This window comes from Notothenia coriiceps, unplaced genomic scaffold, assembly GCF_000735185.1.
Source record: "Notothenia coriiceps isolate Sejong01 unplaced genomic scaffold, NC01 NC01_scaffold00017815, whole genome shotgun sequence".
Classification (NCBI taxonomy): domain Eukaryota; kingdom Metazoa; phylum Chordata; class Actinopteri; order Perciformes; family Nototheniidae; genus Notothenia; species Notothenia coriiceps.
Window position 1 is genome coordinate 31220 of NW_011350516.1, and position 22808 is coordinate 54027.

A 22808-nucleotide genomic window follows, 5' to 3' on the forward strand; every position below is an offset into this window, starting at 1 on the left:
CACAGGTATAGACAGAGAGAAGGAAGAAGTAAGATGTCCCCCGACAAACTAAGCCTATATCAGCAAAACTAGGGGCTGAATCTAATCAGCCCTAACTATAAGCTTTATCAAAAAGGAAGGCCTTAAGCGTACTCTTAAAAATGGATAGGCTGTCTGCCGCCCGACCACAAACTGGAATCTGATTCCACAAAAGTGGAGCTTGATAAGAAAAGGCTCTGGCTCCCATTGTGCTTTTAGAGACTCTAGGAACAACCAACAACCCTGCATTCTTGGAACGCAATGCCCTAGTAGGACAATAGGGTATAATGAGTTCTTTAAGGTAAGATGGCGCCTGCCCATTAAGGGCTTTGTAGGCGAGAAGAAGAATTTTAAATTCTATCCTGTGTTCTATAGGGAGCCAGTGTAAGGCAGCCAGAACAGGAGTAATGTGGTCCCTTTTCCGAACTCTAGTTAGTACACGTGCTGCAGCATTTTGAATTAGCTGAAGCGAATTAACTGACTTTTTTGGTTTAAAGGTTTTATTTTGTCTTTCTTCAGCCCCTCGTGTATGACCAGCTATGCTCAAGCTGGAAAGAATAATGTTGAAGTGAAGAAATGCAAAGAGAAAGCCATCGTAAGTATTTGTTTCTCTTTAGTTCACTGGTCTCAAAGCAAAGTTGTCAAAATGTTGTTAGTCTGATCGACTATTTTTTCCATCAGGAGGAGCGGCGGGTTGTTTACGTTGGTCGAATTCGGGGAACGATGACCCAAAAAGAACTTAGAGAACGCTTCTCTTTTTTTGGCGAGATTGAAGAATGCACCCTGCACTTTAGAGACCATGGGTACGTACATAAAAAGCTTCTGTAATGGAGATGACTTTACTGTTAATATCTTAATATGGCTATAACGTTACATTGCACTGTCTTTGAACCTTGTTGGTCTCATCCATGACCTCTTAGGCCAAGCTACAGTGCTAAAGCAAATTCAGGCTTGTTCATAACTGGAGCCCCCTGGCAACACCCCCAGGTTGCTCTTTTAAATGCAAGTCACAGCTCAAACTACGTACGATAGCAATTTTGACCTTTACTAGACCGCAGACAAACTTAAAATGAATACAGGCTGATGGTTTGGTTATCTCTCACAGGGACAACTATGGGTTTGTGACTTATTACGACACCAAGAATGCATTCACGGCCATCGAGAATGGAAGCAAGCTACGCAAGTCCGATGAGCTTCCATTTGATCTCTGTTTTGGAGGAAGGAGACAGTTCTGCAAGTCAAACTATGCTGACCTGGGTAGGCATAAATCAACTGACACAAAGTTCCTGTAGCTCTTGCCAAGTTAATGTTAATCTATCAACATATTATTGATGTTGATTGTGATCATTACCATTTGAAGGGATCATCGCACTGCAGGTAGAAGCATTAGTTTCTCTTGAAATAAAACCACGTTGTACATTTTACACATATATAATCTGTTCAATATTTGATATTCCATATTCCTTATGTCAGTGGTTCCCAACCCTTGGGGGGGCCCCAGGCCAGGCCTCAGATGATTTGTGGCCAAATATCATATTTAGACTTTTTTTTTTTAAATGTTACATATAATTGTAAAGCAATACATGATTGTCACTAAAAGCCTTGTCTTTACATTACAATAAAATATAAAAAACAATTGATTAATTAATTTGAATACAAATTCAAGTTAGTAGCTATTAAACGCATAAAAAGACAGAAATGTATAATTCTTTCTTTAATAGAAATGTTTCTTCTGCCCGTAAAGTGTCCAAACCAGGCTTTTCTGGATAAGCGCATTTTTAAAACATAGTCATTGTCCATTGCCGGTTTCAGTTGGATTATTTGTCACAGTTGCTCCGATCAGATCTCCGACCATTTTGTAGATTATTTACGACTTTTGAATCCACATAAACACATCGACAAAATCCGGCTTACTTTGAGCATGTGTTTTAAACAGTTTACCCCTTGTGTGTGTGTGGGGGGGGCGCAACTTCCAACAGGAGTCATTTGGGGGGGCTCTTGGGAAAAAAGGTTGGGAACCACTGGATTAGAGAATAATGTGTTGTGTTTGGGTTCATTCTTACTATTGCCACACAATAACTGGGAAGTAGAGAAAGAGGACACTTAGCTGATGACACTCAGGTTATCAGCCAGATGTGGTTTTCTACCACATCCTCTGCGGCAAAATAAATGCATCCATTTACAAACTTTCATTTGTCATATCCATTACCTCACAGTCCACTTAGTGAGTTAGTGTCCCAAACACATTTATAACGTATATGGTTTAAGATACAATGTATTGAATTTATTTATAATTTACTAGAACTCATGATGGTCATTGGGGTGTAGTTCTCTTTTTATTTTATTCTTAGGAACAATTCAAATGTTATGTGCCAGTGCTGACCAAATACTTCTGGTCCATTGATCCTACTTAAGACTTTTAAAACTCTTAGTGGATAATGTTAATGTTAATGTTAATGTGTGTGATCAGCTTCCGAAAGGCTTACATACTGTATTATTTTCCTAAAAATGTCAGTAGCCTACTGACAGTCACATTAAAAAAACATAATAAGCAATGGCCCCATGCCTTTAATTTAAGATCTTCAGGAGTTAACTTTTCCTATTTTTCAATAAAACACAAGATAAATGTCAGGGGATGTTGCAGTATGAAGCCCACAGTGTGACAACATCAGCTCAGCAAGCTCCACTATCATTTAAATCATACCAAAATAATATCTTTTGAGAGTTGAAACATTGTTAAATTCCAGTTAATCTGCTATTCTGACGCAGTGATGGGAAAATATAATGAAAGGTCAGCGGATATCTCCTTAATAGCACGTGAATACAAATACTGATGATGCTTATAAATAGAGATGTAAGCAACACATTTCATAATACCAGGCCACGACCTTTGCTATAAATATAACTCAATGTCCAATACCGTCATCCCAATTAGTTCCCGAAGACCTAAAGTGACGGTATTATCCAATATCTTCACCATCTCATAAATGACGGGTCGAAGGATCAGCAGCTCTCAGCAGCAGCTAATAACATCGGACCAAAATGCCCCCAAGCAGCAACCTGAGACCACCTGCTTACACAATAAATATTCAACAACTCCATCTAAAAACTCGATGCGTATATTTGAATTTGAAGACAGGGGATAGAGCAAAGGGATAAAGCACTATTAATTTTATACACATTTTAAATCCTCCTTTTATGTTAGCCTTAAAACAGTAGATTGTGTTTCAGGAGTAATCCGGGGTTACGTGATACAATATTTGTGATCTAAGTAGATCAGTTGTCCCCTTATGAACCATTAGGGAGGAAGTGGGTATTCCTACTGATGTATTTTGCCTATACTGCAGCCACATTCATCATTTATGTATTCTGGACACAGGGGAGTTTAACATGAGGTCTTTATGACCTTCACAATGCTTTATGGGGTCAAAAGTCACATGGAAGTAGAAGTTTTTCACAGTAATGCAATAATATGAGCTCTGTAGCAGATGCTTATGTCAGAGCACGATTCAATTTACGTGACAAATACTTGTGAAATACTAGATATAAATTGGTGCAATATAAAACAAGGACACTCATAGCGGGTTCAGTAAATAAATATGATTACACTGGATGGTACTGAAAGCTATTGAAACACCTATTGAAAGACACACAAACACACACACACGCACACGCACACGCACACGCACACGCACACGCACACACACACATCAGTGAATTTGTACGACCAGTTGTATTGTCAGTGTGTTATTTAAAGGTGTTGGAGGGTATCTTAGCAACATTTACATTTCGCCCATATTTCACAGTATATCAATTATTTCTGCAATCTAGCAAAACCAATGAGCAATGTGGAGTTGGTGTACAGTACATGCTTAGTTTGAACTTGCAGAAAAGTCCCTCTCTTGTCAAACCCCACCATGAAGGATCTATTTTCAACCAAATACAACTTTAAGACCATCAACAGTCCTAGAAACTGCCCACAGCAAATCTCTTCACAGAGCTTATTCGGCAACACTTTGAGAGACCTGCCTGTGGCGCTGGTGGTTATTACCTTTTCTTCAGACTGATTTGTGTGGCACTCACCACCAGCAGCGCAAAGTGCTGAGCTAGCCCTCCTTAAAAAAAAAAGTAACATCTTGAATTTGTGGTAGCGCACCCACCAAACATCCGTGTCCGACCTTTGATGTGTTTATTATTGGTTTATTTCCTGCTTTTGTAACATTGTAATTTGTTTGTTACTTGTATACGGACACAGCGATTACTTTCCTAGGCTGGAGCTTTTGCAGAAGTTTTACAGACCTGCATATTTTTCCAGGGAGTAAACGTACGGTATTATTCACTTTTTATCATTCATGCTGGACTGAGTTTAAATGCTCAATGTTTATTATATTCCATCTTTCTTTTCCTTGTTCTCATTAAAATTTCTATATTTTTTAATTTGGTATGATTTCTTTGGTTTCTTGGGTGCCTAATCGTCTAGTATCTGCCCCTCTGTCTCCATCCTCATCCTATTTCAATTTTTTTTATCTCCTGATACGAAGGCTGTGAGCCTGCCCCTAGGCACCTCCCATACTTTATAACCCTGCCTTCATTACCCACCCCGCTGAAGCCGGCCATAAATGAAAAACTGAAGGTGTGGGAGCAGGGAAATAAAGGAAGGAGTATAGGAAAGGAAAGGAATGGGTTAAAATGGACGGAACGAGTCAACTGTGAAAGAGATAATAAGGGTAGAGATGGACTGAGAGAGAGAAAGCATGAGAGTGAGCAGAAGCTAAAGTGTTCAGAGACACACTGAAAAGGGTAAAAAGAGAGTAAGAGAGTAAGAGCAAATCCATAAAATCTAAGTTGGAAGTTATTGGAGGCCAGCTGGATGAAAAATGCCATCGCCATAAAATAATATTACAATTGGTCTGGCCTTATGGCATTGATGAATATAGATGCTGCCCAGCGGGGTCTTTGGCTGGGGGAAAGTGGCTAATTTGAACGGCCAGTCTGCCATCTTACCTGTGAGGGCGGTAAAAACATATTAAAGGAAATGAAATGAAAGGTTCACTGTCAGTTGTTTAGTTTATAGCCCCACATTTTCATCTTATAGCGGGTTATGTTTCAGACAGAAGTCTCACTTGCTAAGAAAAGCTACCAACGGGGGAGTAAGCTATGTGCCGGATTTTTCCTTAATATCCCTTTATAGAATGAGTAACAAACCTGAGCATAACATGGACATCTGAAAAAAATCAAACCCTCTCTCAACCCCTTGCATTGAAATCAGAGATTTTTTTTACCCTCACCCGACTCCAACACATTGCCAATAAACTGCCCCCGAGGGGCAATGAGGACTGACAAATGAATGACAGCTGAGTGGAAAAGGACAAACTGAAGTCTGATCAGCTGTATTGACTGGAGGATATTGAAAGGCAGCTGGACGTCTTAATTACTGCAACGTCGTGGTCATGCCATTTTTATCACATTTGAGTTGGATTTATAGATCGCTATCGGCAAAACATAAGGCCATCCTGATGACAGGGAAAGTGAATAAAAAATGTAGAGAGAGATTTAAAAGTGGATTAATTAAGCCATAACAAAAGAAAAAAAGGGTGATATACATCCTTTTAATCTGATAGATTATATTATTTAGCAAAAATCCATATTTAAACTAGTGGTTTTGCACCACTGCAAAATGTTTAAAATCATTCTCTTCTGCTTCAAAATCCTCAAGCTTCAACTGGTGGTAGCACTGTATGATCCACAACCCTGGAATAACACCTTACATATATTTAGTTCAATGTCCACGATCTTAAACATGTCTTCCTTTCAGTTCCTTTCTTTCATGATTGCCTGTCTTTATTTTACGTTGCCGGCACCACAGGAAACCTATACCACGAGCCACTTGATTTATGCTTCATTTCAGTGCAATGGTTATTTTCTCTGAGAAAATATGAAGTGTGTGCTACAAGAACCTGTGGCAATGTCAAGATCATTTCAAGCCTATACTGCGTTGTCTAACCTTCATATACAGAGAGTCAATAAAGAAGCGATGGGAAAACAAAGAGTGAGGGAAGAAAAAAACACTTTAGATAAAGCTGAAAAAACGATGGGGACACGTGGAGTAGTCTTATCTCCACATGGCCTGCAGGACAGCTTATAACCAAACCATACGTCAACTCAATGCGTGTGTGTGTGTGTGTGTGTGTGTGTGTGTGTGTGTGTGTGTGTGTGTGTGTGTGTGTGTGTGTGTGTGTGTGTGTGTGTGTGTGTCTTGTCTTGCATCTAACTGCTTCAAATTGTCTTCATGTAACTCAAAATTCACTGCACATAATCAAATACAATGAAACATAGATTTCAGAATGTGATAAATCAAGATCCTGATTGTGTTCTTTGTCCTACCCAGTGGATTTAATACACATGTCCATTTATGTCTATCAGAATAACTCCTACTCATATATATTATTTTATATCCCCCAGTCTCTCTATCAATTCCAGCCTTTTTCATCAGTAAAACACAGTTTTCTTATCTTGTCTCCACCCAGAAAAATGATATAAAAGCCCTACCTTACTTGACTATGTATGAGACATTGGCGAACTGCCATAAAAATGTCACACTCTTCCTCGCAATTTATACTGTATGAAGCCAAGGTGTGATCGTCTCAACATCACAATGGCTTGCCGTTTCTCTATTACATATTTCCAGTTTTTTTTGTATGTTTAACCTATTCTGCAGAGGATGTGCTCTACAATTCCCATTGGTTGGTTTCCTAGTGTTTTCTTTCCTCTGGACACTATTCCTTCCCTCCTGATTTATTCCTTTTCCCACTCTCCATTCCCGCCTTCCCTCCTCAATGTTTCCCTTCTCTGCTTAAAAATGAAATAATAAACCGTGATGTAGTATCTCAGTATGGAGGGGGAGGGGAAATAGGTGACCCCAAACTGTCATGAAAACATGTGTCACGTGTTATCGGTGACCGACCACACTCAACCACTGGGAACTCTGGGTAAGGAAACTCTAGGGAGATTCCAGTGGGAAGCACACAGTGTTGTCTGTGGACGCATGGATACGCACAGTCACTTAAACTCATTAGACCAAAACCCTCCTATTTACACATGTATTTGATGCAAAGACACTCACACCAAGCACATTACTGCAGATGACCCATATGCTGTTCTCAAAATTCAAACATCTTGCCTCTGTTATAACTCCAAGATTGCAGTGCCTTCGTGTTGAATATTATAATATGGATATGTTGGATAGAAGTATTTGAATCTCCAAAGTATTTAAGATAAAATTATCTTTTTTTTGCAGACCAAATGTAAGCATTCTCCACAAAAGAGGCTTTAGGTGTCAGTGTTTCCCACAGATTTGAAATATGCTTGGGCGGGCAGGCGCGTGAGTTTTAACAACATGTTTATTTATTGACTTTTCCTTCCTGTATAATCATTTTGCACAAAGATGGCACTGTTTGTCAGAGCACTTCATCCTTCTGGGTTTCATGAAGAACAGCCAACAACTGTGTGTATGGGAACGCCTCTGGTGCTGGTCCATTAACACCACCAATAAGGAAATAACTTAGCAGTTCTTGGAAAAAAGGGAAATCTGTGAGAAACCTATGCCATTTCAAGAGTATGAAATGTAGCTTTGTGTGTCAGTGAGGTGATCACATAGATGAACTGACCTTTGTTAAAAAAAGGAAAGAGCATTAAATGCCTCCAATAAGATTTAGAATAAGAGTTTCTGCAAGTGGATGTAGAGAAATGCATTTGAATGCTTGTTGATCACTAAAGCAGATGTGTGGGGCGTTTGTTGAAGCGTAAAGCAGGAAAATCCTTGAGAGATATCAGAGATTGAAATTAGAATGATTTAAGTGCTATAAAGAGAGGCCATTAGAGCAATCAAACCGATAACTAACCATTTGGGTCTGTTCGATGCTGCTGTGTCGAAGCAATCTGACACAACTAGATCCGTTGTGACAGTGTAATTGTAACATGTCATATTAAGCATATGTCTGGGAAGTAATGGCAGGCTGAATGTGGTTTGTGCTCATCACCTCCATCTGCTCATCCATCTGTCTTGACAAAAGCAGATGATTTGCGAGCAAACTATGAAACTTCTCAAGTTGCACTAATTGGGGACCTTTGATTAGGCTGTGTTCTATAAATAAATAATTCAGTAATATGTTGTTGGGTCCCTCTTTATACATTCTTACTTCATTGATACTGCAATGCTTCAAACTCAGTGATCATATCAAATAGATTCAGAGTTATGGCCCTATAAAACAGCTACTGGACAAACTTAAAGCAATTCGTTTTTCGAGTGCCTTAAATTGCCTGAAACACAAGTAAATATTTTTCTTCATTAGAGGGACCAGTCAAAACACTATCATCTTGCATGACCTTTTAACCCAGGTGCCAATGCAAAAATGTTAACCTTAATATTCTTAATGGGAGCGAGTATTAATGGTTACACTTTGTCACACAGTTTATTGCGGAAATGGCGCCAGGGTAATTACAACCGTGTCACCATGACAGTCACGGTCTGTTTTTTAAGCTGCTCACACCCAGCCTGTCAGAGGTGAATCAATACAGTTCAATACACACAGGAGTGATATAACCTCGGCTTAAGCTACAATAAAAGGTATCTTAGTGCAGCGCCTGTCAATATTTAAATCTCTGAAACTGGAGATGTGTCTGATGCTTTTTAAATGGTGTTCACCAGTCTAGCTGGAATAGTCCTTGTGATGATTCAAACCATTAATTCCTCTACTAACAGCAATTCAACCAGCCACCATCCACAGCTCTCCAAAAGTCTGAACAACACCTGCCGTGTGCCTTGGCTCTTGCCATCCTGCATTTAACTAAATCAAGCCCTGTGTGAATTACTGCTATATAATTGTCCCAGCTGAATTGTCCTCCAGGGAAACCAAATGACCTCTCACAATAGAGAGACTACAGATAGCACCGGAGAGAGGTCATAATTCTTGCATAATGAACTTATTAATGGGTCCAGAGCAAAAGCAGAGTCAGCATGATGTTTAAGGAACAGAGCCACCAATACAGTAAAGTGTGGATAGATTATAGGTCAATGGGAGGATATTTTAGAGGCTTCTTGATGAAAAGCACTTCAGCTGGAAGACCAATTATCTTTGGTTACTCCGTTTTCAAGGTCTGTTAATGATATGATTTACTGGAGAACCAGTTTGTTGTTTCGTAAATGTTAAAATGTAACTTATAAAGCCAACAGCCCTTTAGTTTAAGCTAACACCTCCATTTATCTTGGTCTCTGCTAAACGCATTGAATACAAAAACGTATGCAGCTTTATTAAAGGGGACCTAGCATGCAAAATGTACTTTTTGATGTCTTTTATACATAAAGATGTGTCCCCGGTGTGTCAGGGAACTCACACAGCGTCAGAAAATAAAACCCTCTCTCTTTTCCTCCGTACCCAAATCTCTAAAAACGGGGCTTCAACGGAGCCAATCCAGATTTTCTGGCTTTACACCCACGGCCCTATCAGAAACGTTGCTATCAGAAACAAATGACTGTTTTGGACACAATATGGTCGGTGTTTACATTAGCATCGCTAACACTTAGAGCTAACCTGTACTGCACAGAGCATGTGTGTGAAGAAGCAGGAAAATCAAAAGGAACTCACCTTGTTGTGTAAGCGGCAAGAGAGAAAGCCTTGAGCTCCTCCATACTGTTTCAGAAATAATCCTTGATAATCCATGATATGGCGTTTCATCACTGCAGAATTTAGTTTAGACAGTATCTGCCAGTAGAATCTCCCGCATGAGCTTTTTTCTTTTTTTTTAACGCTTTATACCCCAAATCAGCACTTTTGAGACAGGAAGTGAAATAGAGGGATATGAGGCATGGCTAGAATTTGTGATCTGTTTGGTATTTTGAGCAAAACACTTCATAGACCAGTGGCGAGCCGTAAGGGTCCTCTAGGCCCTCTCTAAAAACATTAAAAAATAAATAATTTTAGTTATATTTTTCATTAGTTTGACTTTGACCCAAATAACTTGATTTATTTGTATTTAAAATAACATTTCCAAAGAAATAAATCAATAGAATCTGCCTGTTCAGTTTCTGTTGAAATGTGAAGGGTTAAATGAAAAGGGGCCAGCTATAGTAACTGAATGAGAGAGTAATGTCAAATGAAAGTACAATTGACCAATCATATCTTCCCTCTAAATGGGTGGGCTATATTTTCGCGGACTTTATGACAAGTTCCGCCCGCTGTGAAGTTGATGCATGTATGTTATAAAGTGGTGCAGTGACGCGTCCTAAAACCTGGAAGTAAGCTGCGCTCGGTTTCCCTCGACAAAAAGCAATGGGATTTCTCCATAGGATTTTGGAAAATAGCTCGAAATAAGGTCTGTGGAAAACGAACCTGTTAGATAAATGCACGTTTTGTTCAGCCGGAAAATATCCACATGTCTACCCTACTTTTATAATTTTCGAATCATAAATCTAATCAATAGATTTATGATTAGCATAAGTTCGTTCATGATGGCTCATGTCAGTGATAGTGATGACATTGTTGCGAAATTATTAACCGAACCATTTTCAAGATTGAGTTACAATGATAAACTGGAGTGGCAAAGGATCAGCTGAATGACCCCGCCATCAAATGCTTCATCCAAAAGGACAGGAGGATGGACTTTGTGTTTAAGTGATTTGATCATCAAAGGTAGGCCTAAGTCATTTTCAATGTGGGACGCCGTGCCGACTTCATTCATTTGTAATTGTTACTTGGCTGTGGGTGCCTTGTCATGATAGGTGTTTATATAAATGGTGTTGTTTTGTCTGGTAGAGGGTCGCTGTCATTGATGCGTTTTGCACCCCGGGCCGCTGTTTTGATATTCCGCTGAAGTATACGCTGTGACGTAATAACTCTTCTTTTTTTCTTTTTTTTGAGGAACTAAGTATAAAAGTCACGGGTCGCCACTGTCATAGACATGTTTTTTATATATTTGTATATATCTGAGACCTATGCCATGGCCTACAAATAGCATGATAGGTGCACTTTAACGAATGCCAATGACTAAATATGAACAAACAAGAGCTTTTTGATGTTATAGTGAACCAGGCCCATTTTGAAAGTTTAGCGTGGCCTCCATGGAAATGAGGTTGAAAAAGCTTTAAAGGTTTGAACTATAACAGCCCCATTATGCAAATCAGTTGAATCCGTAAGCATTAGCTTAATGTGAGCAGCAAGTTTTATGTGAACCAAATGTACACATAAGAATTAAGGCCTTTAAAATATTTAAATTCTGACCTGTAATCTTAAACTCACCTATGAGACAAATTAATGTAGTTTTTAGTACCAGCACATTAAACAAAGTGCATCATTTCAAAAACAGAAAATAGAAGTAAAGTTTCTAATATCATTTGAGCAATTACAAATGTCCATGTGGAAATATAATACAAATGCAAAATGGCTTTGGATATTAATATCTGAGTGAATACATTACTTTCATAGATATATATATGTATATCATTGCTTATAGTACACTACAAGCATTTAGCCAAACATTGCTCTCTGGAGGGACTTCAGTAGAATTATTTGACTCTTTCATGTGAATGTCGTTATCTGTAATATGACAAAAATCATAGAAGTAATGTGATACAATGAGAGAAAATGATATATCTCTCACAAGATCAACCTTGTGAAGTTTTAAAAGCAGAGCTTTTTTTCCTGTTCTCTTTGCTGATCAAAAGATTTGTGGGATTCATTTAAGTGCTTTTCTCTGTTTGGTTTGATCCATATTCTCTTGGACACAGAGAAGCCATTATCTACAGTTGTGGTTTCCTGGATGTGTCAGTATGTTCCTGTGTCAAGGTGACACCAACCAACTTGTCAGGGAATGCACATGTCGGATAGTAAAAGATGTGTTTTGCTTGAAGGCAAAGGCTCTGTTAAAGACTCAATCTAACCCTCTAACTCACTCTGTCTCTCCCTCCCTCGTACTTGTGCACACAGCGTCTGGCAGCAGAAGAAAAATAATTAGGCCAGGGTGGCTGTCTGAAGCATAAAGATCCATTAGTAACAGAGCTTATACATTACAGGCTGTCTTTACAAAGGTAACAGGGGACTAATGAGCAGGGCCAAGAGAAACCACAGATCTCAGAAGGAACACACTACGCGTTCACCTACTTAGAGAACGTAATGTTAGCATGCACTTTGTCTTCATCAAAAAACCTGAAATGCACATTTGTCCAATGCATCAACGCTGTGCGCAGTCAACACGTAGACATATTCTGGTCATTTTTCTCAAAAAGATGGCTTCCCTTTTCAGGATTCATGAGTTTCTACTTTTAGAACTTCTACACCTGCTAACAATTACTAAGAAGGACTGAATCAGGGTGCATTTTTCAGGGTGCTTAGCTGCACTTCAGCTCACAATTAATGATCAGCTTCATGTTTACAGTGGTAATTTCCTTGAAACGGAATCACAAAAATACTGCAATCTGAAAAGGGAGCTTGTGTTTGAATGGTCCATTTGACTTTGTCTTAAATGGCACTTTGGAATTTGTACTAATTTGAAGATGATTAGAATCTGGAAAACAGAAAAGCCTGCTTGAATTTGGAAAACTTATTGTATGATTTCAAAAACAAAGCTATGATAAAGAAGAATGTTCAGGAAAACTTTTATAATGACTCGTAGTAAATACCTCTCATTTTATGTAAAAACATCATTGTGGTCATCAGATGTCCCCTGTGGTTACAACAAATGTATAATTAAAGAAGATGATCTGCTGCCATGTGGGGACAGAATGGCACCATCCAGTACATGAAACAAAAGCCAAAATGCTTTTGCCAATCTTATCACAATAATGGAATTTCACAATCCAAGTATGATTATACAGTATGTGCAATCAAGCTTTTATCATCATTTAGCAACAACAGCTTGCAAAACCAATCTACCCACACAGTGCTAACGATGAGCGACTTCTAGCGACCGCACACACACACGCACAAACACACACACACACACACACACACACACACACACACACACACACACACACACACACACACACACACAAAGTGAGTGCAACCCAATATGGGAAATGTGTTAGTATTATAAACACACCCAGGAGAGGGCTGCCTTTGCCTCCTGAGCAGTGGGAAATAAATTCAAGGTCAGAGAGCTTCCATTAGGGAGTTATACCATAGCAAAGTGCTAATTAGTTAGGCCTAATGTGAGACAATGGTCGGATTGTTGGCTTGTTCCCTTGAAGGAGATACAATGGAATACACTGCTGGTCTTTTAAAAAGGGTATTTCAGGTCAAATGAAAGCCTGATTTGTGGCTTAATTTAGCCTTATCACCACATACTTTACACTTCATCATTTGCATTCTATGTCAAATCAATGAATTTATTACTCGTCACGTCTCAGTCAAGAAAACAACCAGCAGTGTGAATATAGTCACATGATTGATATACAGTGTTATACTGTGCACCACACCTCAATGCTCACACATAAGGCAAAACATTTTCGAATAAAAAGTCAATTAATAATGAAAAAAATCAGCTTTCTCATGAAGCAGATATTGGAGAGACCTTGAAGCTGAATGTTGTGTGGGAACAAAACCTCTGTTTTTTCAGTTTTATCCAAAAGATTTTAGATATCAACCAGAGGAACTTAATCAAAAATATGTATTCAGGAACCGGACAATAGCTCACTCACCTTCTCATACCTTCCTATATCTATGGAACATCTTTTCATCTCGAACAATAGGATGTACTGTGGGACTAAATTAGATTTTATAGAAAGAATGGTGTATTATTTTCCCGTGACAATAGTCCTCCAGTTGCTGCTTTGCATTCACACCGTCAGTCACGTACACTTAGATACACTCCTGTATTTACACATACTTTACAAATTCAGAGTACAACACAGTTTCTCTCTCGATCACAAACACACAGATGCACACAAACATTTAATATCTTATTTCAAGTCAAGCCTATTCATCTGAAAGAGACTGTGAAGATATGTGATCGGTAATGAAGTCCACCTTATACTCCGTCATATTAGTTCTGTAATGGATCTGACAACGGTGTGATGATGACCTGCTAGCAGGAGAGATAATAATCAAATCCTCCTCATTATAAAGATCAAATGAGAATTCAGCGTAACTAGTCTGGCCCCATATGGCGAATGTCTATTTTTTACTTCATATTGTGAGTCAAATTATTTAATTTACATATTTGACTGGAGGTGAGATAGTGGTAATGAGTATCTGGAAGCTGCCCAGATTGAGCAAAGAACATGACCGATATGCCTGTCTATTACTGTGAATATCCTACCAGGTAATATTGAATAAACGCTGCACAGCTCTCCCTTTGGTTTTTATCAATTTTCTATCTTACGTTCACTCAATTACCAACTTTCTTTATTGTTAGATGACATCACAAAGCAATGTCAGATGGCATTCAGTATTCATTTACTGAGCTTCCTCACAGGCTAACGCACAAACAGTCAACCACTTGTTTGCCTTTGTCATGATTTATGATTAAAACTACTACAAAATAATATTTTATGAAAAGTCAATCAAGCGAGAGGGCGTAAGACACAATTTCAAACAGACTTGATCAAGCAAAAGAAAGCAGTTTCTTTCTCTATCAGGTCATTTCCCTTTGGTTATCATACACGTGTATTAACAACCTAAGCCTGTCAATCGCTAAAACAACCACTTTTGGTGGACATATATTGACGGCGCTGAATTGCCCTGAGCGATTACATTGCAGTCCGATAAGCGGCTGCCGGCAGCAGAGCTCTCAGTCAATACTGGACCACTCTCAAAAAATGTTATCCCAATTCTCCACTTAGTCACAAAGACATGGGAAAAAATAGGATTCAGGTTAAAAAATACCAAAGTTACTTCAACTGCTACACCGCCAAGCTCCATCATTGGTCCAGCTCACTATCTGTTGATGTTCGTGTGAGTTGTTGCACCCTCTTGATAGGGGATGCAGGTACTATTGCAGGGTTACTGCTCTGGACCCATTAGAGAATACAAAGTCATTTGAATGAGCAGTTCTGAGAAAATGACCCTACTCTATCTTAATGTATTCGTAATAGTAATAATCAGTAACAGTTATAGTCTCATATACACTGAGAATCAGAAAATGTAGCTGTGTATGCTTTAGGACGTGGCTGCCTTGTGAGTGACAATGTTTATTTTTATTTTTTATGGGGCGAGAGAGTGCCTATTTCAGGGGAGGGCATGCTGTATGATTACGCAGGTCGACGTCAAAGCTGCGTACTTAAGGCCTACGAATTCCAGAAACCCAGACCATTGGTTTGTCAATGATGGGTGTGGTCTTTGTTTTTGTCCTAAAACATTAAGCCTCTCACATTTTGTGATACATATGTTTCACTTCATGGGCCAGATCTTTTTTTATTCTTCTTTATTAAGGTCCAGGTGCCAGGCCGTGAACAAGCATCTAAAAGGAAGCTAGGACGTGGACAAGCATCTAAAAGGAAGCTAGGACGTGGACGAGCATCTAAAAGGAAGCTAGGAAAAAAGGCAGAGACAGCACCAAAGAAATACAAATAAAGCTAGGCGATCCGTCTGATAGCAACCTTCAATACAGTTTTAAAACCGTGTGATACAAAGAGAGCAACAACCTGTATGGAGACATCTGATAAGCGCTCTGAAAGAAGGATAGTGCGAAACACACTCAAAATACATGTGTGTTTGATGCACTTCTGTTTCCTAAAGACATCAACCTGAGGTAAAATTCTCTTTAGAGTTTAGAAAATAATAATGATCAATTTTCTGTTGCCCTTAAACATGTACCCACTCACCTAAAGGTCATCATTATACTGTATCTCCTTCCCTTTTCTCTTTGGTGGCTATTATCTTTATAGATCATGTATCAATTATTATTTATAACTGTGGCAGGTCCGCCAAATTGCTATATTATTGAGTACATTAGTCCAATTTATCAAATGTATTTCTGTGGACTGCCAGTTAGAGGGAATCCATCCGCAGAACATGAGAACTGCGTCTGGGTTCAAATCCAGCCTTGCTGTGAGGCGGCAGTGCTAACCAGCGAGCCAATGTGCCATCTTGTTATATCTATTATACATTCTTATGATGTTATTACGGTTGAATAAAGAGTTTTCCCTTCTGTCACAGGCAATAATAACAATATCAGACCGCGAGGAGGAAGAAGCGACCTGGCAGTGTGGACGGATGACTGCTCTGCATCTAAGCTGAAGCATTGTACTGTATGAGATATTGTGTGCAAGTCTACCTAATGTCAGAGTAAATGCATTGAACATTGACAGAGTGTACGTCAAAAGATAAATGGAGGAATAGTAGATATAAGCAGTATGTTCTCAGTCCGATGATGCTTGCATGCACATCCATCTGTAAGCATTAAAGAAAGGTGAAACTTTTGGTGGCACTTTGACTGCACCTCCCCAATTTGTTGTTGTAATAAAAATGACATGCGTCTCTGTCTTCTGAAGCTTTCCCTGCCATGTATTTGTAAGTGCAAATATTGTATCTGTATTTGGCACCCAAAAGTCAGCTGGCTTCTACTCTTGGTCCACCCTCCTTTCTCTGAGAGTCAGAGCACTCAAAAAAAACAAAATATTAATATTAACATTTATCAGATGAGGGGACAACTTTCCATCTGAAATAATGAAGAAGTATCCCTTAATGATAAGCAAGATGTTTTAAATAGATGGAAACATTTAGATCTGCATTGTTCTAAAACAGGTTTTACTTCACAGACGGATTTGAAATGTTATAGGAATATTATTTTTTTACAAAAAAATGATATTGATTTGAAAACAGCAGGTCTTTACCCCTCACTGCTACAGATCTTGAGGGTGACGGGATTTTGGACAGAAACTCTCGCTCACTATTTGAAGCCCACTTGTCAAATGCAATACACTTTAAAGATTTCCCAGTATGGAGATGAATGTCTGAAGGTTTACAAGGCAAGAGTTTTGCAGACAAGGCAAGGTTTTTCTTTTCAATTATTGGAAGAATGACATCAAACAGCATATTTCAGGATGCCTCAGATGTAGATCAATACATAAGATCCCTCAAACAGCAATTTTGCAATTGCTGCCACCAAAGATACAATCTAACAAGATGATCTGAAAAAATAGAAATATAGGTGTTCATTTAACTGTCACTATGTCTATTGACTTGTTGTGTGACTATACATTTTTAAAGAGGACTGTATCCATGTATACTACAGTTAGTTTGAGAGTAGCATAAAGTGTCATGGCAGAGAAAAACAAGCAATAGGGGAAACTATAGGTTACTTACGTAACCCCAGTTCTCAGAGTAACATGAAGTGAGATGTCTCACTATGGGATGCGCCTCATCGCGGAGCAAACAGAAGCATCAATCTCATTACGCCAATCCTGATTGGCTGGTGATCTTGACGTCAGCGTCAGGGAATCCACCCACCCTATAAGTAGCTTGCGCTACGCCTCATGCGTCATTCAAAATAAGCACCTCTTCTCGCTTCACCATAGCAAGGAGGGCCGTCTGGTGAGACATCTCACTTCATGTTACTCTGAGAACTGGGGTTACGTAAGTAACCTATAGTTCTCATTCGTAACACTCCGTTCGATGTCTCACTATGGGATATTGTAGCTCCCGTATTGCCAGACGAGCTTATCTCGAAAATCACCAAACCAACCAGAACTTAACAGTTAGAGCTCTAACTCAGCAGGGGGCCCAGCACTGCATGGGCCACACTGGGAGCAGAGACGTGTAATCTGTAAAAGCGGACAAAAGTGAGCGGCGAGGACCAGCTCGCTGCTGCACAAATGTCTTGGATGGAAACACCCCTGAACAAAGCCCAGTATGTAGCCAGACCACGAGTCGAATGAGCACGCAAACCCGAAGGTGCCTGCAGACCCTGACTCGTGTAAGCCAAAGCAATTGCCTCCACAATCCAGTGAGAGAGCCGTTGCTTAGTAACAGGCTTGCCCTTCTGAGGGTTAGCCCAGGACACAAAGAGTTGGTCATTATGACGAAACTCTTTTGATCTGTCCATATAAGTGCGTAAAGCACGGACTGGACATAGCAAATTCGGCTGCTGTTCCCCGGAGGTACACAGCGGCGGAGGAAATGCCTCAATGTCAATGGGGGTACATGAACCAACCACCTTAGGTATAAAGGCAGGGTTGGGCTTCAGCAACACTCTCGTTAACCCTCGGGCGAACTGAGTGCATGAAGGATGTACAGATAGCGCATGAATGTCACTGACTCGCTTGGCGGATGCCAGGGCCAGTAACAGCACTGTCTTGATTGACAGGTGCTTCATGTCAGCTTCTTCCAGGGGTTCAAATGGAGCTCGAGTGAGCCCATCTAAAACCACTGTCAAGTCCCATAAGGGCACCAGTGACCTGGAAACAGGAAGGAGCCTGCGAGCTCCCTTCATAAAACGGCAGACCAGAGGATGCTGGCCGGCCGTCTTTCCCTCAAAACCCACATGGCATGCAGCAATAGCAGCTAGGTACACTTTGATCGTGGAGAAAGCTCTGTGTTTATCAATTAGGTCCTGTAGAAATGATAAAATCACTCCCACAGGGCATTGAAAAGAGGTGTGCCCTTTTTGAAGGCACCAGTCCTCAAACACCCTCCACTTACAGTCATAAAGAGACCTAGTGGAGGAAGCTCTTGCACTCTGAATAGTGTTTATCACCTTCTGTGGGAGACCCACTGCATTCAGATTATACCACTCACGGGCCAGGCCCATAGGGCCATGCGCTCCGGATGTGGGTGAAACAGTATGTCTCTGCGTAGGGGGAGCTGCCACGGCTGACCGCACAGCAGCTGATATATCTCCGCCAGCCAGTACATTGCAGGCCAGTGCGGAGCTATCAGGATCATTGTGTGTCGCAGTTCCCTCACTCTGGCCAGAGTTGGGGGTATCAGCGCCAGGGGTGGAAACGCGTACAGGAGGACCGGAGGCCAAATGTGCTCTAGCGCGTCCACACCTAATGGTGCGCTTTGATCGCGCATTGAAAAGAAAAGCTGACAGTGAGCATTTTCTTTTGATGCGAACAGATCTACCGCGGCTCGGCCGTAACGCACCCACAGCTGGCTCACAACCATTGGATGTAGAGTCCAGTCTGCATACAGTGGTACACCTCTGGACAGCAGGTCTGCCCCGAGGTTCATCACACCCGGTACGTGCGTCGCTCTCAGAGAGAGGAGACGGCCGCAGCTCCACAAGATCAGTTTGCGTGCCAGCATGTGTAACTGGAGAGAGCGCAAACCCCCTTGTCGGTTTATATACGATATTGTGGTCGTATTGTCCGTCCTCACGAGGACATGGTGTCCTCTGAGAAAAGGCAGAAAGTATTTTAGGGTGAGGAACACCGCTAAAAGCTCCAGGTAATTTATGTGCGACCGCTGGAGGTCTCTGCTCCAGAGACCCCTCACCGGACGACCTTCGTAAATACCTCCCCAGCCTGTCAGCATGCGTCTGTGGTGACCACCTTCCGTGAAAGGACAGCACCCATAGGCACGCCCCGTACCAGAAAAGTCGGGTGCAGCCAGTTGCGCAGTGCCATTACGCATTTCACGGTAACCATCACTCTCCGCGCGCCATGACGCGCGGGTTTAGTTATAGAGCGGCTACCCAGCGCTGAAACTCCCTCATGTGTAACCGTCCCAGTCGTACGACCAGGATGGCTGACGCCATGAGCCCCAGTAACCGCAGGCATGATCTGAAAAGAACATGTTTGCGCAGCTGGAAATGAGCGAGGCAAGCTCTGAAAGCTTTCACTCTTTCCGCTGATAGGCGGGACTGTAAAGGGCACCGAGTTCAGGTGTAACCCAGGAAGAGTACAGTCTGTGCCGGGCACAACATGACTCTTTTCTGTGTTTATTATGAAACCCAGGTTAAGCAGGTGCTTTACGAGGATATTTGTCTGCGTAATAGCCTCCTGTTCCGACTGTGTGAGGAGCAGCCAGTCGTCTAGGTAGGTTGCCAGGCGAATACCCTGTTGTCTTAACGGGGCTATCGCGGCTTCCGTACATCGTACAAACACTCTTGGACTGAGAAACAGACCGAAGGGAAGTACTCTGTATTCGTAACAGATCCCCTGAAATGCGAACCTCAGATATTTCCTGTGTGGGTAATATACTGGGATGTGGAAATACGCATCTTTCAGGTCGACTGATGTAAACCAGTCGTTTTGTCGCACGAGACGCAGCAGAGATGTGTGAGTGAGCATTCTGAATTTGTATCTTTTAGATATTTGTTAAGGCCTCAAATCTAGTATTGGCCGAATTCCGTTCCCTCCCCGTTTGGGAACGAGGAAATACTTGGAATAAAAGCCGCTCTGACTCTGCTCGGCGGGTATTATAGATATAGCCTTCTTTTCTAGAAGTGAGAGAATCTCTCTCTCCAGAATATGGGCTGACTCTCTCGGCCTTGTGATACAGAACGCCCGAGAAGCGAGGGGGGGTGACAGCGAATTGGAGTCTGTAGCCCCGTGTTACTGTCTTGAAAACCCAAGCAGACGTTGTGAGCATCTCCCACTGTTTGCTCCTTAGAGCCAGCGGAGATGTCACGTCTCTTACCCTCTGAGTCTCTATTTGTTGTGTTATGGGGCCCTCTAGTGTCTGAACACGATGGTACCCCCATTTCGACAATCCCCACCGAGACTGCGCATGCGCGCGTGACGGTGGTGCCTTCACAACCCCAGCCGGCACTGCGCATGCGCGTGACGGTAGCGGCTCTATAACCCCAGTCGTCACTGCCGCATGCGCATGGCGGTGGTGCCTTCACAGACCCGTCTATATCCGCCTTTGAGAGAGGCCGTAGCTGCTCTCAAAAGAGGGACAGGCGACAGACTGTTTATTGTTTTTATTGTCTTTCTTTTCATTTTTTTGGACTGCGCCCTCGGCTTGAAGCCCTGGATGCCGACAGTGAAAAATGGTTTATTTGAAACAACAACAATTGTGACATGTGTTTTTGTGACTTAGGCAGATAGCAGAACTCCGCTGTCTCTGGTATTAAGTCTGTTTCCCTTCTGGCGCGAACTTGAGGATGGCGTGCGGCATCACTCGAGGCGACGGGAAGATGGAGGCTGGTGGCACCCCGAAAACACATCTGGAGGCTGGGGAACAGGGAACTTCCAGCCTCTGTCACCGAGGAGAGGAGAGGAGGCTGTCAGGCCGGCCCGCTTCTTCTTCCTCGACTGTGACGCCGAAATCTGAGTCGGCTGTGGCCTGAACAGCAGCTGCCGAAACCGGAGATTCCTCGGCAGCTCGTCCCTCGGTCTCCTGCCTGGGCTGGGGACTCGGGGCGGGCCTGTGGCCTCTGCTGCCTCGGTACCCTTGAACCGGGCAGGACGTGAGGCAACTTGGCGAAGGACTGCCGCGAGACCGTGCAGGTAGCGGCTGGCCCCTTCGGGGAGACAGAGGTGGAGGGCCCTCGTCTTCCTTCTTTTTCGACCTCAGCATCTCGGCTGCATCGAGACTAAAAGCGGAGCCGAAAATACCCTCGGGAACGATAGGCATGTCAACGAACATCCTCCCTTTTCCCGGTCTGGGAGGTTGGTGCAGGTTGAGCCATCTGGCTCTCTCCTGCACCACATAATCCCATGACTTTGCCCGTGGCCTGGACTCGGCACAGCCGCTGGCACACGGAGGCAAAATGTCCGTGATCGCTGCGATCTCGTCCCATACGGCCGGCCAGGTTTGCTCGATAGGTCCTCGCAGAGCTCCGCCTGGTAAGGCGGTCAGCAGTGAGGAGACATTGAGAGTGCCTGGCGGACAACGCTGCGGCTTTTATAGTAGGGACCGTTCATCGTCATCGCTGACTGGAACCGGTCTGCCTTCAGCCGGTAGCGTGGGGTTCCTGCGTTGGTGTCAGGAAGCCAGCTCCTCGGTTGGAGGGTGGGCTGCCACCAAGCGGTTCCATGGGCGGCATGCGGAGCAGGGCGCGAGCCTCTCCATACCTCACAGTCCAGGGAGGAGGCACCCTGGATTGGGGGCCTTATTAGCTGAAGGGGCCGGTCTCTCCACGAGACCGACACCTCAGCCAAGCATCTTCCCGGGAAGACTGGAAGAGAGTGCCTCTTTGTCCTCCGCTGCTTGGGGCAAAAGTCTTCCCCTCGTAGCGAGACCTGGAGGTCTCCTTGGCCATTTCAGGGCCATGGGATGTCCAGCCTGGACGCGGCACGTTGACACACGCGCCTGCAGGTCCATGCTCAGACAGGCGCGAAGCCCAGAGCAGCCATCGCTCCCGGCTTTGCAGCCTGAGCTGATGACACGAAGACATCATCGTCTTGGCTCATCCGAGTCGGACAGGAGGAACTCAGAGGGCATCCTCCTTCGTCCCGCCTCCTCTTGTAGTCCCAACTCCAGGGACATCAATGCCGCGGGCGAGACCCATGGTGAGGTCCAGTTGGGAGCTCCCAGCCTTGACACAAGCGCGGGGCTCCGCTCTCGCGGGCCTGTTGCCGCCACGGGTCCGCTCTGACACGGCGCGGGCTCCGGTTCAGCAGCTGCGCTGTTATTGAAGCCCAGCCTGAGCCAGCAGCGCGGGGCTCCTCAATCTCCGCAGCGGCGGAGCGCCACCATGTCTTGATTGGCGCGCCGGCGAAACAGGCGGACCATGAGGGGTCCTGTCCCGACAGGCTAGCTTGGCGTGCTAGGCCGTCCCGGCGGAGGCTCTGATGGTGAAGCGGCACAACATGGCGCGCACGAGCAGCCGGCGGTTGATCGATAGCCCTGGGCGTGTTCCAGCCCGAGGCAGGACGAGCAGACCTGGTGTGAGTCTGTCCC

The 22808-nt window shown here is 42.8% G+C and overlaps 1 protein-coding gene across 1 annotated transcript; it reads left to right on the forward strand.

Annotated features, from left to right (window-relative positions):
• Nucleotides 1-368: 368 nt before the first annotated feature.
• Nucleotides 369-20761, forward strand: LOC104950567 (peroxisome proliferator-activated receptor gamma coactivator-related protein 1-like). Its single transcript, XM_010777105.1, has 4 exons — nucleotides 369-613; nucleotides 700-821; nucleotides 1124-1275; nucleotides 20637-20761. The coding sequence occupies exons 1-4, from the start codon at nucleotides 548-550 to the stop codon at nucleotides 20759-20761; spliced, it is 465 nt and encodes a 154-aa protein (XP_010775407.1). The 5' UTR covers nucleotides 369-547.
• The last annotated feature ends 2047 nt before the right edge of the window (nucleotides 20762-22808 follow it).

What these genes read in the sequence shown, in the direction of transcription:
- LOC104950567 (XM_010777105.1), top strand. Translation starts at nt 548, where the DNA reads ATGACCAGCTATGCTCAAGCTGGAAAGAATAATGTTGAAGTGAAGAAA. An exon ending in AATGCAAAGAGAAAGCCATC is followed by an intron (nt 614 to 699) that starts GTAAGTATTTGT and finishes TTTTTCCATCAG; the next exon opens with GAGGAGCGGCGGGTTGTTTA. An exon ending in CTGCACTTTAGAGACCATGG is followed by an intron (nt 822 to 1,123) that starts GTACGTACATAA and finishes TATCTCTCACAG; the next exon opens with GGACAACTATGGGTTTGTGA.